Source organism: Stegastes partitus, unplaced genomic scaffold (assembly GCF_000690725.1).
Source record: "Stegastes partitus isolate 25-593 unplaced genomic scaffold, Stegastes_partitus-1.0.2 Scaffold884, whole genome shotgun sequence".
In the NCBI taxonomy this organism is placed as follows: domain Eukaryota; kingdom Metazoa; phylum Chordata; class Actinopteri; family Pomacentridae; genus Stegastes; species Stegastes partitus.
In genome coordinates, this window is record NW_007578615.1 from 216,907 (window position 1) to 233,725 (window position 16,819).

General features: G+C 39.4%; 1 protein-coding gene across 2 annotated transcripts in view; it reads right to left on the bottom strand.

Annotated features, from left to right (window-relative positions):
• adcy7 (adenylate cyclase 7) overlaps nt 1-16,819 on the bottom strand; it is a 59,088-nt gene that overhangs the window by 21,491 nt on the left and 20,778 nt on the right. For both annotated transcript variants that reach the window (XM_008293407.1, XM_008293406.1), the window contains exons 2-6: nt 11,365-12,120; nt 6,687-6,884; nt 6,232-6,396; nt 5,459-5,608; nt 1,952-2,112 (exon numbers count right to left, since the gene is read on the bottom strand). In XM_008293407.1, the coding sequence (XP_008291629.1) occupies nt 1,952-2,112; nt 5,459-5,608; nt 6,232-6,396; nt 6,687-6,884; nt 11,365-11,529 (839 nt within the window). In that variant the 5' untranslated portion in view covers nt 11,530-12,120. The remainder of the gene's footprint in view (nt 1-1,951; nt 2,113-5,458; nt 5,609-6,231; nt 6,397-6,686; nt 6,885-11,364; nt 12,121-16,819) is intronic.

Sequence of the window (16,819 nt, forward strand, 5' to 3'; positions counted from 1 at the left end):
GCCAAAAAAGGCAGTTTTTCTCTTTCACGGCCCAATTGGCCCATTATGATCCATTGTGACCATTTAAGCACCTGAATAGGGATGAAGCTTTCCAGGCTAAAACACCTGACCTATCGGACATTAACCTCCAGCAGACATGATCTATGACTGATTAAAAGGCCTGTCTGGTCCAATGCTGAATCATGGTCTAGGCTTCATTAAAGCTGCCTGTTAGCAAACTGCACAGGGACAGTGATATCTTATCTGACCTCTCAAAGACCTCAACACCACAAGGAAAAACAGCTGGGCATTTGGCTAAAATCCAACCCAAAGACAGCACCTGACACCCTGTTTAACATGGTTGTTGTTAGTGGGAATAAAAACTCTAACCACTGCAATGCAAGCCCCAGTGAACACCATACTCATCTCACTGTATTACGAGATGTGTCAATAGTTGTGCGATGAATGCTGCGCACGTAAACTAGAGACAGAAAAAAACACCATCAACATCCAAATATAAATGTATGTGAGACATAAGTGTCCACAGAGCAGCGCTACATGCAGGAAGTTACATGAATTGAACTTGTAATGAGACAGCCCACACCTAGTGAAGCTGACTACTGGCACTGAAGTAGCCTGGCCTGAGTACAGCTAACCACCAAAAGAACATAGATATCACACAAGCTTGAAGTGCTTCACAATCTGACTGAAAACGGCCAGGTGCTTCACGAGACTGACAACAGAGCTAATCACTGGTCTGGGGTAATTACGGGAATAGGTAAGGCACCCAGCCTATCATTCACCACCTCTTCACTGAGGCCTTAAATGAACATTGAAGCAAACATGACTGACATTGCTACAATGGTCTCTTGATGAAGAAAGACCAGAACTCTAGAAGTCTTTAAATATACACTCACAGAAAAGTAGCTTAATTAGCAGAGTGGACATTGCCAGTACAGTACAATCATTTTCATTTCTTTTTCCCCCAATGTGTGTTACCATTACAGTTTTTTTTGTATGCCAACATGCAGAATATGCACATTAAAAAGAATTCCAGAAAATGAACCACAAAAAATGAGCATTTACATTGGTCTTAAGAAAAACTATAATGCTGTTACCTTGCTGAGGCAAAACATGGACTGTATCTTGTCTACAGTTTGCAGAAAGAAGAAATTAGCGAGCAATCCATCTGCCAAGTCCAACTTAAGCTGCCCCAATATCTGTCAGCACTTGCTAAATTAACAAAAACCCTTGTAAAACAAAGCTATAACTGGGTCACTGCTTTGAAAACAGATCTACTAATCTCCAGCATTACCAGAATTGGTCAGACATATCTGCCTTTTGTGTCTATTTTTCTGCTTTTCTATGCCTGATATGTTTTATGAAGTGACGCACAAAAAGAAAGCACAGATACAAGTTTTTCTGAGAAAAACTAAGGATTTATAAGAACACTATATCTATCCAGTTCAAGAAAACAGCTTTTTTTTGTTTTTAAAATGTGACACCAAGCATAGCAATTCTCCTTTCCAAACAAACCAACCAACAAAAACAAAAAAAAATCATGCTTTTTAAAAAAATTGCTCTTTAAGATGCTTGTTTTCACATGCTTGTCATATTGATTATACATGGAAGTCATAACCAATTTGAGGGGATTTGTTTTGAGTTTTCAATCCCTTATTTAGTCTGGGAATCTGTATCCTGTTACCAGTTCTAAGCACTCAGGCCACAATCACTCACTTTCAAAATATTAGGCAGGACAGTCAATATTCATCCATTGTTAGTAAGCAGGACGACATGTCAGTGTCCTCAAAAGGTCTTGATGGCTGATCGATAAGGCAGCCTTTTTAACCACCTTTAAGTGCATGGTTTGACCAGCAAAATTAAGGCTTCCGTACAAAAAGGTCTAATTATTGATCAATAAATCCAAAAATCTATACCTTCCCATGTGTTTTAAGGTGCTTTGTGTCCGTACCTGACATTCTCATGCCTCTTCACATAAAGACTGTGGAAGTTGTTGTCTTTGACCAGTCGCTGTTGCTCTTCTTTGTCTTTACAGTCTTGCAAGCGTTCCATTATTGTAAGTTTCATCTTCATGGAGATATAGACCGGCAGCACAGACTGCAGCAGGTTCTCCTGCAAACACACACACACACACACACACACACACACGCATAAATAGTTAGTTACATAACTGCAATTTAGCTGACCCAGGAAATTAAGCTTATTAGACTGTTGTACTCAATGTACAATGATAAGTGGTAAAGCCTTGAAATGAAAAAAAAGGCCTACCTGAGAACACCCAGAACACACACACACACACACACACACACATACGCATGGCAAAAACCCACAAGCTCAGTGGCCCAGAACCGATTCATTAATGTATTTTGTTCTCATCAAGTATCTACCAGAACACTATTTACTTGCCAAATTTTTAATTAAATCCAATCACTTAAAATAGCGAAACAATTAGAATTTTTCTATTTTACGTGTGCCCATCTTAAAATCTATATCACTATTGTAATTACACCAGAGTAGTAGTGCAGGTGTAGCTTTAGTCATTCTTGATCAGTACATTTCCCACATCCGTGTATCTTCAATTTAGGTTTAAAGTGACAGTGGTTTATAAAGACACCAGCATAACTGTGCAATTCTAAAAGTGTAGCACCACCAAGTACATCCAAAAAGTACATCCCTATGCTGCCATCCTAACCAAACAATGGTAAACATGACAAAGCAGAGGAATTTTTTCATTCGGTGCCAGTTAGGGTATAGCACAGTTTATTAGTTCACTAAGAAGTAACACTGGAGTCAGTCTGCTGCAATAGCCACAAACTGTTCAAAGTTCAAAGGCTTGATTAAGACAAAAATCTGAAGAGACAACTTCTCCAGAAATGATTAATCCCTCTTCATGCCATCAGACGTGCATGAAGACTGTCTGATGAAGACTTGTTAACCTCTGTTATCCTGGAGGACCTTGCACCAGGTTCAGACTGCATCTGTTATAACCGGAGCCATTTTTTGATGGCTGCTCAACGTGGCACATTTACTGAAGAGATAGTCTGGTTTTGCTTTTTACTAAAATGGAGTAGAATCTGCTGGCCTTCATTTCTGTTGCATCAAATTTGGTAGAGTTGCAGAGGAAAAGGTTTAGAACAATTTCAATAACATCAGATTTCACTCAGTGTTATAAGGCTGTTAATCGTTCTATCAGAGTTTTAATTATGTACATGTAAAAATGTCAGCTGTTCCAATTCCACTTTGCCCTGGTAACAACAATAAAGCGACATAGTCCAGTGCGTACCTATAAAATGCTGTTTACTTTAACAGCCACTGCTTCTGAATGTGAATACAAATAGTAATAATGTGATGTGAACATAAGACCTCGGTAAAATATTGGTTTGTGAATCAACGTATGTTTGAATAAAGAGGGATGTTTGTTTGTATAAATTAATTAGTAAATGCCTAAGTACTCAATATTCTTTAATCTTTTGCTCATGTTGTACCTTTACAAAAAAATAAAGGTATTACACTAAAATTTTCTGATAAAAGTTTTTTTTTTCTTTCGTTAGAATAACTGTGCTTAAAAAATGTATCACAAATAATGAATTTAAACATGTATTCAAGTATACAACCTTCGAGGTATGAATATGTTTGTTATTCAGCAGGGTAGACTTTGTAATTATTCCAGCTCTTCCTTTCATATTTGATCAAGGTAGATCAGGTGGGATGAAAGCCGCATGTGTGAACAGTTATGTTCAATTCATTACACAGATTTTTAAGGGGATTTAGTTCTGGGCTTCAGCTGGGCCACCTAAGGACATTTACATTCTTGTTTTGAAGTCGTTCCTTTCCTCATTTGGCTGTATACTTCAGGTCACTGTCCTGCTGGAACAAACATTGTCTTCACAATCTAATATACTTGACATAACTTCTGAACAGTATCCTGTATTCTGCTCTAGTCATGGATCCTGTACTTCTCAAGTCAAAGGAGCTGAAAACATTCTCCACTCTCTTTGCATAATTCAGCCTCTACATCGCATTTCATGATACGCAAGACTGTGTTAGGTACTGACTGATTTGTGTCTCATTTCAGTCTGTACTTAAAGCAAACACTACCTTTCTGCAAGATCTTTTGGTTTACACTTTAATTTTCCAAGCAGTCTTTTCTCAAAAGCCAAGAGTGCTATCACAAGTCTTTTATTTCCCTCGAGTGTTTTTGGACACTGTCCAGGCTCTCAAGGACTCATGAGAATGAAATTGCACATAACCTTAATTTAGAGTGTTATTGCAAAGAGATCAATTTGTTTTGACTCAAAACATTCCAGTTTTTTCCTTTAAAATCATTTTATAAAAACAGATACAGAAATTGAAATCGACATTTTGAGTTTGCATTTTTGTGTGCATTTGTGTCTACACAAACCTGTTTGTTTGTTTGTATGTGTGTGTGTGTGAGAGAGAGAGAGAGAGAGAGAGAGAGAGAGAGAGAGAGAGCATGCTCCTATTCACTCTGGATGACCCCTTAAAAAAATATTCATCATTCTCAGATAAAGTCACCTCTGCATAGATGATGTTGTGCAAGAACAGCAGGCATCACATGATATAGCACTTCTATAGCCCTCACACTTAATCTGTATATAAGACTATTTAGGTATGATACAAATATTTAATATGGTAAAACATGCATTGTTAATAAATGTAGACAGAGACACATATTTGATTCAGTTCAGAGAATTACATTAGTTTTGCTCTCATAACATCACGCAGGTTTAAATATTATTTTGATGTCCTTCATATCCTGTCAGAAAACGTTTCAGGTAAACACACTAGGTTCCTCCCGCTGAAATTTATTTGGGAACAAAATATGCATTTGTTGTCAACAGTTTCCCATTTTTTTGCTCTCTTTGGCTAACTTTATGGACCACTCTGTCCTTTTCTAGCCCCAATTCAAATACAACAAGAGGTTTAAATGTTAACGATTATATCATTCCTTTCTGTCCTGCTAGGCAACACAAGAGCTTCCTTGTCAGCATGTTTTATGTCCCATACAAAGCAACAGTCAAAACAAATGACAAAAGGGGAAAATTGTTTTAAAAAGGCCTCTGAGGTCAAAGCAAGTCAGCACAGATGAATCTAATTTTAAAAGCATCACAGGAAAATCTAATTTGAGAAGGATTTGTTAGTCGTAATGAAAACATCCATGGGAGAGTCAAAATGAGGCCAGCCAAAGGCAAAGCCTAAAAATGAGATAAAATTATAAGAGTATGGCAATAACAGTTACTGATGAGGTATTTTCATCATCTGTCTGTAACGTTAGCTTCCATATTGTGATGTTTAGAAATACAGAAAAAACAGTAGGACAAAAAGTGGTTGTAATATAGTCACCACAATATATGTCAATAGTGCAGCACACATTCCCTCTGACACACCCCCTCTTTTAACACCAGTTTACATGTAAGTGCTCTCTGGAAACACCAACCTGTTGTCTCTTTTCTATCTCAAGCTTCATCCGCATGCTCAGGCACCTCAAAGTGTCTTGGAAGGTCTGCCTCAGGGTTTTCTCCATTAGGACCTTGTGAAAGGCGCCAACCACACTGCCACACAGAAACACCACTGCATTGGACAGCAGCTAGAGGAGAACACACAGAGTACGATATTAGCGCTCAAGCAGAAAAACAGACACGCACAGGTATTACTCAGCTCTGGCCTTCCAATGGCTTTACTTCCAATTGTTCATTTCATGCATCTGATTTGGCCAAATACTGTATACTTGAAGCATTACTTACTTTTGCTTAATTTAGGTAATTTACAATATTTTGTTACTGTTTATCTTTACCATCCACTAAGTCACCTCAGTGGGTTTACAATTGTTGGATATCTAAATGAGCATCATGCAGTAAGTGTTTGTAGTATTTGTGTAAAAAATATTTTATTACAACATAAATCAGACCAAACCATATGGGTTTATGTAACATGTTCAACTACATTAAGAAAAAATCTTCAATGTTCAAAAATTTGTTTAAAAGAAGTAAGAAAAATCTTTCACAGTATCACTGTTTTGTGTTACCTGAATAATTTCTACATTCTGGCATTCCCTTGGTTTGATTTAATTACAACAAATATTGCCACGTAAGCTATATTTATTAAAGTCACTATACTGCTCCAGTAAGAGCAACTGCGACAGGCTGATATATTAACATCACAGAAACATTAAATAAAATAGTGGCATAGCTTTTACTGAAAGGGCTTTACCTGGTTGGCAAGGTAAGGAGTTGACACCTTGCTGTAAAAGGTGAGGCGCAGTGTGAGGGCAATAATATGGGACAGGGAAGAGATGACACTCAGCACCACAGCATACCACAACTGGAATGGCAGCATCGTGTACACTGTGAAGATGATGAAGAGGAAGAAAGGCACCTGGAAAAGTTAAAGGAAAGGTTCAGTTATTCAAAATTAACGCTTGTTGTGCCATGATTAATAAAACAGAGAGGTAATTATTCGAAGAAGGAAATATTTTAAATAATTTTATAAAATAATAAATGGATACAAAGGCTTCTGCAGAGCTTTGCAGATTATAATTGTTGTTGAAGATTTGCCAACAAATCCAGTTTTCTGTAACCAGCCATGCGAGTTTGAGTGACCTTATGAAAGACACTTGCAAACAAAAATATAACCTGAATCTGAACCCTGTTGGAAGGTGAGTTTACCTGATCCCAAGGCAAGATGATGGGGCTGTTGAAGATGAAAGTGTATCCCAGGGTGAGGTGTGTGGCCCAAACAATCAGGCCAAGCAGACGCCTCCATCGTTGTGAGAGCATCTCCGTACAGACCAGTATAAACACAGCGAGGAACACACACAAGCTGACGCTCACCACGCTCACAAAGGCACAATGTTCCTCTGCACTCTATAGCAGCAGCCAGGGAAAGGAAAATAAACACACATTTTATCACAGGCACACTGTCATATGGACTTGTTTAGTTGCTTTTAGTCAGCATGAATCATAACTTGTTTATCCTCATACAGGCTTCCTGTATTTAGCGTACATCACTTTGTTTCTGTTTACATATATACGCAGTGTGAGCTACTCATGCACTGGTATTTCATTGCGTACTATAGTATAGGATATATAAATCATATTACAAATACACACTGTATGTGTCACCTTTAGTAGAACACAGTGGCTTCTTTTATGAAGCAGTTTTTAAGAAAATCTTCGGACGTTTTCAGAGGGACACAGAGACCATGCAGTTTCTACCTGATCTGCAGGTACATCAGCTGCAAAACCTACAAAAATATGTAATCTGTCACATCAGGAAAAAGCACTACAAACAAGCCTTTAACAATAGTATTACATTTATTCAACACCTTCAAGTGCCTTAACCTAAAACCAAATTTGTACAGTATGAGGCTATTAAATTTTCTCATGTTTTCTTTTGTCCACCTGCCTTTATTTATAGTAGAATCTATTTTTAAAATAATAAAGTTGTTGCACACTTTATCTTTTTATTAGTAGATTATTGTGTGTATCTTACTGGTAAATTTTTATGCTTCAGTTAAACTGAGGGTCAGTTCAGTATAAAATGCTCCTGAGAGGCAGTGATATTGAGTCTAAGCACTGAGGCCCACGAAGGATTAGTGAGTCCAGCTTACTGCAGGCCACCATCTTCCTGATTGTGTTAGTGTTCAGTGAGAAGCAAGCACAGGGGAGAAAAAAAATGCACATTTGCTTGTGTGTGCAATAAGAAGCCTGTTCGTGAGCATGTATCTATGTTTGTGGGAATACTGGCTCGTGCATACACTGTGTGTGTAAAAGCATTCACAAAAGCAACAACTGTGTCTGTCCATGTGTGCACATGCTATGAGATTGTCTCGTGTAAGTGGGAGAGAGAGTGGGTGTAGGAGGGAAAACACAAGAGAAAACAAGGGGTTAAAAGAGCGCTCAAGAATGAGACAGATGCACAAAGTCAGTGTTAATAGATCTCTGCGTGGAGAAGGCCATCTCTGCATTGTATGTTGAGCTTTCTGGTTACCATGGCAGCATTGGAAAAGGCCAGATCTCAACTAAAGCACTTTCCGCTCCCTGTGTAGCTGTGAGTCTTGACAAAACCTTTTTGTAGGCAGAAAAAGAACAATTATCTTATGGCAGCTGGAGACGAAACCACGTGACCAGACACAGCTCTAATGTTCAACACCTGGCACATCAAGGAATAAAAAAACTCTCATGAAACCAGCTGTAACATTTAAATTCTGCAGTATTTGTGTTCTGCTGTTCTTTTATCATTCCTATTTCTGATATTATTTTTGTGATACTGTATTGTCACGTATATGTAATTACATGTAGGAAAGGCAATTATATGCAGACGGCAAAGACATAGGTCGAAGCTGATGTGCTTGAAAGATGAAAATGTGTAGAAATCAGAGGTGGAAATGTGTCACATGATACACTGTACACACTCTACGAACATCCTCCTACAGCACTTAGTGACATGGAGACCCACAGAATTTAGGCAAAATTGAAAGAACCCAAATACAACACAGCCCAAGCCCATTTCTAAATCAAATCAGGACTCGAAACCAGTGGCAGAAGTGGCACTTGTGTAGTTTTCCTCTTAGCACTGCTCTTCACCCGATATCCACGGCTGAAGAGGAATTACATAAGTTGACAGTGACTCTCTGACTGCGGCAGCCGCCACCTATGCAACGTCGTGCCCCTGCTTTGCATTTAACAACAGCGTTACACAAGCTCCATCCCAACATTTTCACGTAACTCCTCTGCACCCCTGGCAACTGTGTGTGTGCGAGGCAGGCAGCTAGGAACAACGGAATAAAGTAAAAGAAGTAGTGAGCGATGGAATGTCAAGGGATTGATGAGGGAGGGAGTGTATTTTGCATATTTAATGTCAAAATAGGCAGCTACATGTTACTGAAATGGACAAGAAAATCTCAGGAAAGGAAAGCGTGTGTGTGTTTGTGTGGGCATGAGCAAAAGACAAAACCAGTGTGTGTATGCACACGTGTATAGTGTATACACGAGGGATGGAGCCATTGTTGGAGTGAAACAAGAGAAAAAGGGAGCGTGCCAGAGAGTCAGCGGCAGCACAATAGGAGGAAGGTTAAGATGTTTTTTCCAACAGGGTAAAGTAATGTAATCTATGGTGACAGAAGCTGTCAGTTCACCAATGGACGGCAGGACTGACTGAATTGCTATTTGCTATCACACCTAAATCAACAGTATGGCCCAGATCAGCAGAAGTAAGTGCATACCTGCCTTTTCTTGTCACAGTCAGAGGCACGATTACATTCTCTACACTTTGACAGCTACATTGTTGAAACCATCATTTTATGTGTTAGTTCTTTCTTGATCCATTTTCTTTTCTTCAGATTTTAAACAAGGCATATAAAGGTGGTGGTTTTAACTGCTGGATACTCTGCTTCAGTGAAACGATCCTAGCTCAAGCATTTTTGAGCATAATTTGAGTACTCTGTGGATGATCCTGACCTCAGATCTTTCTGTGGACAAAAGCAGGACAACTACTCAACAGAGAATTATCTATAGCATTACAGATAAACAGGCACTTGATGTTGTTGGTTTTTTGTTGCATACATACATTTCTACCTTGCTCTCTTATATAATCTAGAAAAAAGCAGCTCAACTATTTCACTCTGTTTTCGTGTCTATTTCGGCAATGTCCTCCTTCACATTCAAACAGTTACACAATCACTCACTCATTCACACTTCTCAGCAGCTGCACTAATAGTGGAGGGGAGTTAAGAGCTTTATTTGAGTAGTTGTCGAGGGAAAAGAGAGTTTGTTCCATTTTCACAGTCAACCAAGGGATTGAAACTGACCATCCAGTTGCATGTCGCTCGATTATAAATGATGCTATTGCTGCTGTCCTAATGTTTATATTAGTCCACAAACACCAATCATCTCCATGAATCTTCTCAGCAACATTAGACAACAGATAAATGCTATAGGTCAGTTAAAGTCTGCATCGCTGTAACAAGAACTAACACTAATTAAATAGCTAATTTTTCATGTCATAGCAGGCAAAGTGCAAGTGTGATAAATAACCATAGCTTGGTATTGTGCACAATGCCTCACGGAAGACAGTCATTGTAAACATTGTTTGTTAGCACTTGAAATTTCCAATAATAAGTGAACATGTCTGCAGTGAAAAATACAGGCATCTCATCTGTTTAAAGACAACTAAATACATTAGGTTATAACAATCTCCTTCCTTGTGGCTGAAAATAATACTTGAACCAGGTTCTGGAAATAATGTTTTCTTATCTAGAGCATCTTAGTTGGTAATTACAGAGGCTCTTGTAGCATTGTGTCTTTAATTTGCTTATCTAACATAATTTCATCAATTAGAGAAGGAGAGAAAAGCACAACTTTGCTACTAATTATGGCCTGAGTAATGATTGCAAGCAGTTGTGTCTTAGTGTAACACACACTGTCAAACTCTAACATTCCATAAACATCCGGTTAAGTTAAAAGAAACTGCTGCACAACACAGCACTAATTTGTACATTTTACAAGCCATTATAGGCAAACGGAACCTGTAATCAACAAGAGGCATTGTGTTGACATGGGACTTACCTGCCTTAGTCCAAAATAGACACAACAGCAAAGTTACTTCAACTGTTAACTGTGTAACCAGATAATATAGTTTATATTTCCAGTATCCACCATTACAATAAATTGACCATGTGCTCAAAAAACACATTTTGCATCAGAAGACCTTGCCTTGTACAAATCACTGTCTAGTTGTACCATTCCTGGTCATACAACTGCACCTTGTGTACTGCCACAGCAACACCGTACAAAGTTTTGTAAGTTTTAGAAAATATGTCTTCAATATCCAATATTCTTTTTGTGTAAATCTACACAGGAATGTGCTTCTTCTTCCTCATTGGTTGATGTGTTTTTTTACCACCTCACAGAGGTTTTGATCTTCAGCTACAAAATGTGAAATCATTTGTTATTCCTATTATTCCACTTATTTAAAGTGCATAGTTAGCAATGTTAAGGTTTCTTTGCAGAAAATAACAAAAATGAGGGGAGTTGACAGCAACTACTGATCCATGCCAATCACTCCTCTCCTCTGTCTCTGTAACTACTGAAGTTCACAGACCGAGGCACAGGTTTTTAGTTACACGTTGATATGTTTTATGCACAATCAAGAAAGCACAGATACTATTTTACGTTGTTTTTTGCAAAACCTTAACATGTTGAACATTGCCGTATGAGCAAATAGATGTAACGGCTGTAAAAAGGTATTCACTCCAACAACCACTGATAAGTACTCCATGATATTCAACAATTTCCAAATGAACAGTGTGATATCCTCTCAACAAACATGTAAGTGAATACTCACCAGTCCAAGGGCAAAGAAGAGGATAAGGAGAATTCCACAGGAGAGCATGGAAAGGCCCAGCAGGAGTACCAGTGGCTGATACTGGCTAATGCAGGAGAACTTGCGGTACAGTGCCTCATTTTTCAGCTCCTGGTCATTCAACAGGTACTTTCCCTTGGCTGGCATGGCTAACACTTCTTATAGAGGCATAGCAGGTGTTAACAAGGAGCCCCAGAGAGAAGGACTGTGTGTCTTCACAAATGAATTTTGTGTGTATAAGCCAGAAGTCTGTTAAAAACCAAGTCCACAGTTCTAGATCTATTAGTGGCCCCTCGCTAGCTCATGGCGCTCATGTAAAACTTGTGTCTTTCCTTCGGCGTGGCATCTTGATTGTTGTTGCTTCTCACAGCTTTGTTGTGGCTCTCTCCACTAGTTTTCCTCTCTGTGTCTCTCTCTCAGCCTCTCTCTCGGTCTCTCTCCCCTTCGCTAGTCCTTTTGTGTCTTCTATCCTCTGTCTGGTGTTGCCAAGCAGACCCGCTTCATCCTTTGCCAGCTACTGTGTTGCTCCCTTCAGTGGGTTTGAGTAATAAGCCCGGGGCTGGGAGACACAGAGGAGAAGGGGAGGGGAGTTTAAGAAAGGGGGAGGAGAGGGGTATGGAGGAAGAGCAGAAGGAAAATAGGGGCTGCTGAAGGGAGCAACTAAGGTCAAAGGTGATACCACCCGGCTTTAGGATGTAACGGAACACAGAGGTCAGGAGCACTAATCCTCAGAGGCACCTGGAAGGAGAGGAGAAGACAAGAAAAGTTAACGATAGAGAAGGAAATAATGATCATTTTCAAAACTGATCTCACGCACACACACACACACACACACACACACACACACACACACACACACCAAAGTATTGTGACACAAACTAAGGCCTACAAAAGAAAATAGGCTTCCCATAGGCTTCCATATACTGGATTGCAAAAGTTAAGGCTTAACTGAGTTTAACAAGAAACTTTGTTTATGTGCTATGACATATAAACAAAGGAACACGTAATCAAGCACTTCACGTGACTCACTTGGAATACTGTGAGTGAGACATAAATATCCAGATCCCTCGATGAGCACAAGTTTATTCATACCTGAACTCCGCAATTTGCACACTCCAGAAAGCCCTGTCTCTGTTTGCCGCAGGTTGCTGGCTCATTTTGGCCACAGCTTTCATAGAAGGCAGCCATAATGATGGCCGCACTGGTAATGAGAGCGGTTGCTTTGGAGCCATTAACTGAACAATACAACGTCATGGAATGAACTCCTATACAGCCACACAAAATACTTTACTCTCCAGCCAGCAGAACTAACAAACGAGATAGAGCCGCGGCTTAAGTTACAGTAATAAAAGGAGACAGTAGACACACAAACCCAAAAGAAGTACACTTTTGTGTGAATTTATGCTACACACAATTTCATGCATTGCTATTGCATGTAAACTTGAAGATGAAGATGGCCTTTGCTTGCCTTCTTACCATTTGAAAAAAACATATATGTAAATGCTGAGAAGCTGGTGATAGAAAAATGTATAGTATGACTCACTAAATGTACACTGTAGATACACACCCATCATTTCCACCACTTATTTCACTCAACAGTCTTCTTCCCTTCCATGGTCTAAGCACTTTTGTTTTCAAAATTCCCTTAACTACGGGAAACAACAACACATACTCAAGCCAACAACCCATCCGTGCATTATCTATACACCTCTGTAGGGTTGTGTGGGAGCTGGAGCCTATCCCAGCTAACTCACACCCTGGACAGGTTGCCGTTGGACTGTGGGAGGAAGCCGGAGCATCCGTTGAGAACCCAAGATCGTCGAGCTGTTGGGTGACAGTTCTACCCACTGTCAAGTTCTACACAAGTCTGTTAATGATCCACTAATTTGAGTCAGGTGTGTTGCAGTACGGAAACACCTAAAATTTGCAGGGCAGTACCTCACAAGGAACAGAGTTGGAGATCCCTGGTTTAAAAAAATACAAACAAGCCAGAGTTTTGTTTTCTCTTATAGTAGAACTAGATCGACCTCGGTGCAACCGCATTCTTCTCCAGTGCTGACGTAGTGCTGTGGATATGGGTCTGACTATGCGAGCCTATAGCATGTATGACACTAAAATAAAAATTTTCCACAGTTTATTGTTTGAAGTCCTGATGGCAATTGTTGATACCGACAGACCAGTGGACCAAAAGATAATGTCTGGAGTGATGGAGGTTGTCTGGCAGCTGAATAGAATCCCGTGGCTAATAAACTGCTCAAGGCAAAGTTATATGTGGCAAGTTACATTATTTATTTCCTCAATACCTCAATACAGCATCTTTGCATCGGTTTAATCAAAGGGGCATCTGTATTGTTGACTGTATTGAAAATCACACTTTTGGGATTTTAATAGAAACCTCATTTGCTTATATTTCTGTCCCAGTGTGCAGTATGTATAAGACACTGCTACATATTTGTCTCTCACATAGCAACTGCAACAGATTGCCTTAAAATGAGTGCTGAAGAAGAAGAAAGTGAGGCAAAAAAAAAAGACAGGATACAAACTTAGTACACAAACTCACTACATTGAAAGTTAAGAGTCACTCGTTGTGTTTCAGACTTGTGGTGATAAAATGCATCACCACCGATTGGCCCAATGGTAGTTTATAGCTACTTTTAACTTTCCCTTTTCCTGCTCCTGCTGGACACAACAGCATCCAGCCGGCTGTCCCCATCCGCAGATAATACAGCACTGGCAGTCTGAAGGCAGTAAAAGCAACAGGGCAAGCATGGAGGTAGAACAAAGCACATAGCAGTGGTGGGGGACTGTGGCCTTCATTTGCATCAGTAACAACCAGCTGGCCTGTGAGAAGACATTTACAGGCTGTTTACACTGGCCAAATCATTTACTCTATATAACTACTAAATAACATGTTTAGATGTTACACCCTGGAAGCACTGTATGCAGTGCTGATGCACATTCTTTAACACATGTTACTGTAACTGTCATTATAAAGGCTAGACAAAGCAGGAACAAATACCAGCCATATATGCCGTTATGGTCACATGCATGGGGGTGTTCAATTCAGGTGAAAGCATTAATTTTATATTCCAGGACATTATGCAAGGCAGTAGTAACACTTAATGCAGTTTCAAATAGGAGAATTTATGAGTGCGCTTAGTATTGCATGATATACCAATACTAGAAAAAGTATTACAATACGTTGCAGTTGAAAAATATTCCAAATCTCGTTTTGTTAGTACGGATACTATCATTAATCAGCAGTGTTTTGCAGAGCAGCATTTCTGATGATTAACGTCAATGTGCGACAGCGGGGCAGTGTGTGAGTTTGCAGCTCTATGCTACCATTTCTTGTGGGTATAGTGGACGTGTGTGACCATTTTATTCTCTCTGACAGCTTTCATAGCCCCAAGACATGGCTCCAAATTCAAGCGCAGATGTCGACTGTCCACAGCTCATGGATAAGGGAGACATGCAAGGCAAAATACAGAATTGTTTTGCTTACGTACTCAACAGTGACAGAAAGTCTGCTGACAACACAAAGTTTGCCTGCAAAGTATATCTTAAAGTTAGGCAGACTGAGGTGGCTAACACATCTAACTTAGCAAAACCGTTTTATCTTTTTAGGTAATAACTTACCCATGTCCAAAACATGTTATGTTCACATCGGTGATGCTGATTTTACCAAAGCTCGCTCACTGCTAAAAGTCAGGCATTCACAAGTATGCAGATCAACAATACTGGTTATAATGATCAATTGAATTGCTGCAAAAAGAGTGAAAGTTGGTGATTAAAATATTCATTGACGTATTGTTCCAACCTTTTTCTGCAAGGATTTAACACGCTATGGTACAGTAACTCCTTCCCACTGTTTTATGCATACTTGTTTTTGTTGAATCGTATTTTCACATCCTCCACTGCTTTGCAATCAAACAATTACAATTTTTTAATGAATTACATTTTAAAAAATGAAATGAAGTTTAATTTTGTGTCACATCCAATGCCATTCCTTTTCCTGATAGGACGTCTGGATCTTTAAAGTTTCTTAGAATTTCTCAAGCAGGCTGATTGAGCTGTCAGTACTAAACACAACTAGAAAACAGCCTTCAGTGCAATCATGTAACAAAACCAATATGCCTCTAAGCTTCCCAGGTCCATTTTCCCCTCAGTGTCTGCGCACAACAAGGAAACAAAACCTGAATAAGATGTTCTCAAATCCACGGTGAAGGTCAGATGACCCAGGGACCTAAGTATTCAGGGAGGTTGTTGAGTCTTTAGACAGCCAGTCGACACTGCAAGAATTCTCATTTACCAGATGTTAAAGCTCTAGGCCCTGACGGTGCTTTTTATGCTTCAACTCTAAAGTAACCATGGCAAAAAAGCAACACCACCAGACCTGTGGTTGTGCTGTAGCACTTAGCTGGGAGAACAGACGGGGATGTACACCTCAATAGAGCAGAGTCTCTCAGCAAGCATGGCTGAAACTGTTCTGCATTGAGTGCCAGGGCTTTCTCTATAAAAGCTTGGCAATTGAGGGAGTCACATAGCACCCTTTTAAACTGGCGTCACTGAATCCTCGAGCAGCAGCCATACAAAACCAACTAACGTCACTGCATGCTTGCTTCTGGGCTGCAGGAACGTACGGGCCCTTTTGTCAAAAAGAAGAGGGGGTGAAGTGTAACAGAGACTGGGAGCTCTCTGAGAGTGTAGTTTTGTGGACATCTCAGGAAAATTAAAAAACGTGACGAATGTGGAAACGATGCTGGGTGGGTCTTTACTAGATACACCAGTGGGACTAATAAATGGAAGTAAATACTTTTCTTAGTGTTTTTAAGGCATCAAAAGTGGAAATCTGTGAGTTCCTTTGATTATTCTGGCATGACTGCTAATGCTAAACTATTATTTCTGCGGCTTTAGCAGTGCCCACTGCAACAGTCTGGTTATCGAGCCCTGGTTATAAACTGAGTCACCAGTTTATTTAAGCATGCACCAATGAGCTGATTACTCAGAGTAATCAACTCTTAAGTCAATATTTATGTCAACTTAACTACATGACAATTAAATAACATGTCATACTGTGAATGACTCATAATACAAATATCACAGGTAGCAGAATAAAATAAGATGAGAAGGAAGGGTAAGTTCTGCATATCCAGTACTTTCATCCATAGTATTGTGCTTACTTGGCACCAGAGCTGCAACAAATAATCAATTAGTTATCAACTATTTTAAAGATTGCTAACAAGTAATGTTTTTTCTTTTTACTATTTCAGCTTATGAAAAATGAATGTGTTCTGGTTTCTTTCCTCTTCTGTGACAGTAAACTGAATGTAGCTAGGTTGTGGATACAATAAGACATTTGAGGATGTCGTCTTGGGCTTTGGGAAACACTTACAGATATTTTTCATAGCTTTATAGTCTTATCAAATAATCAACA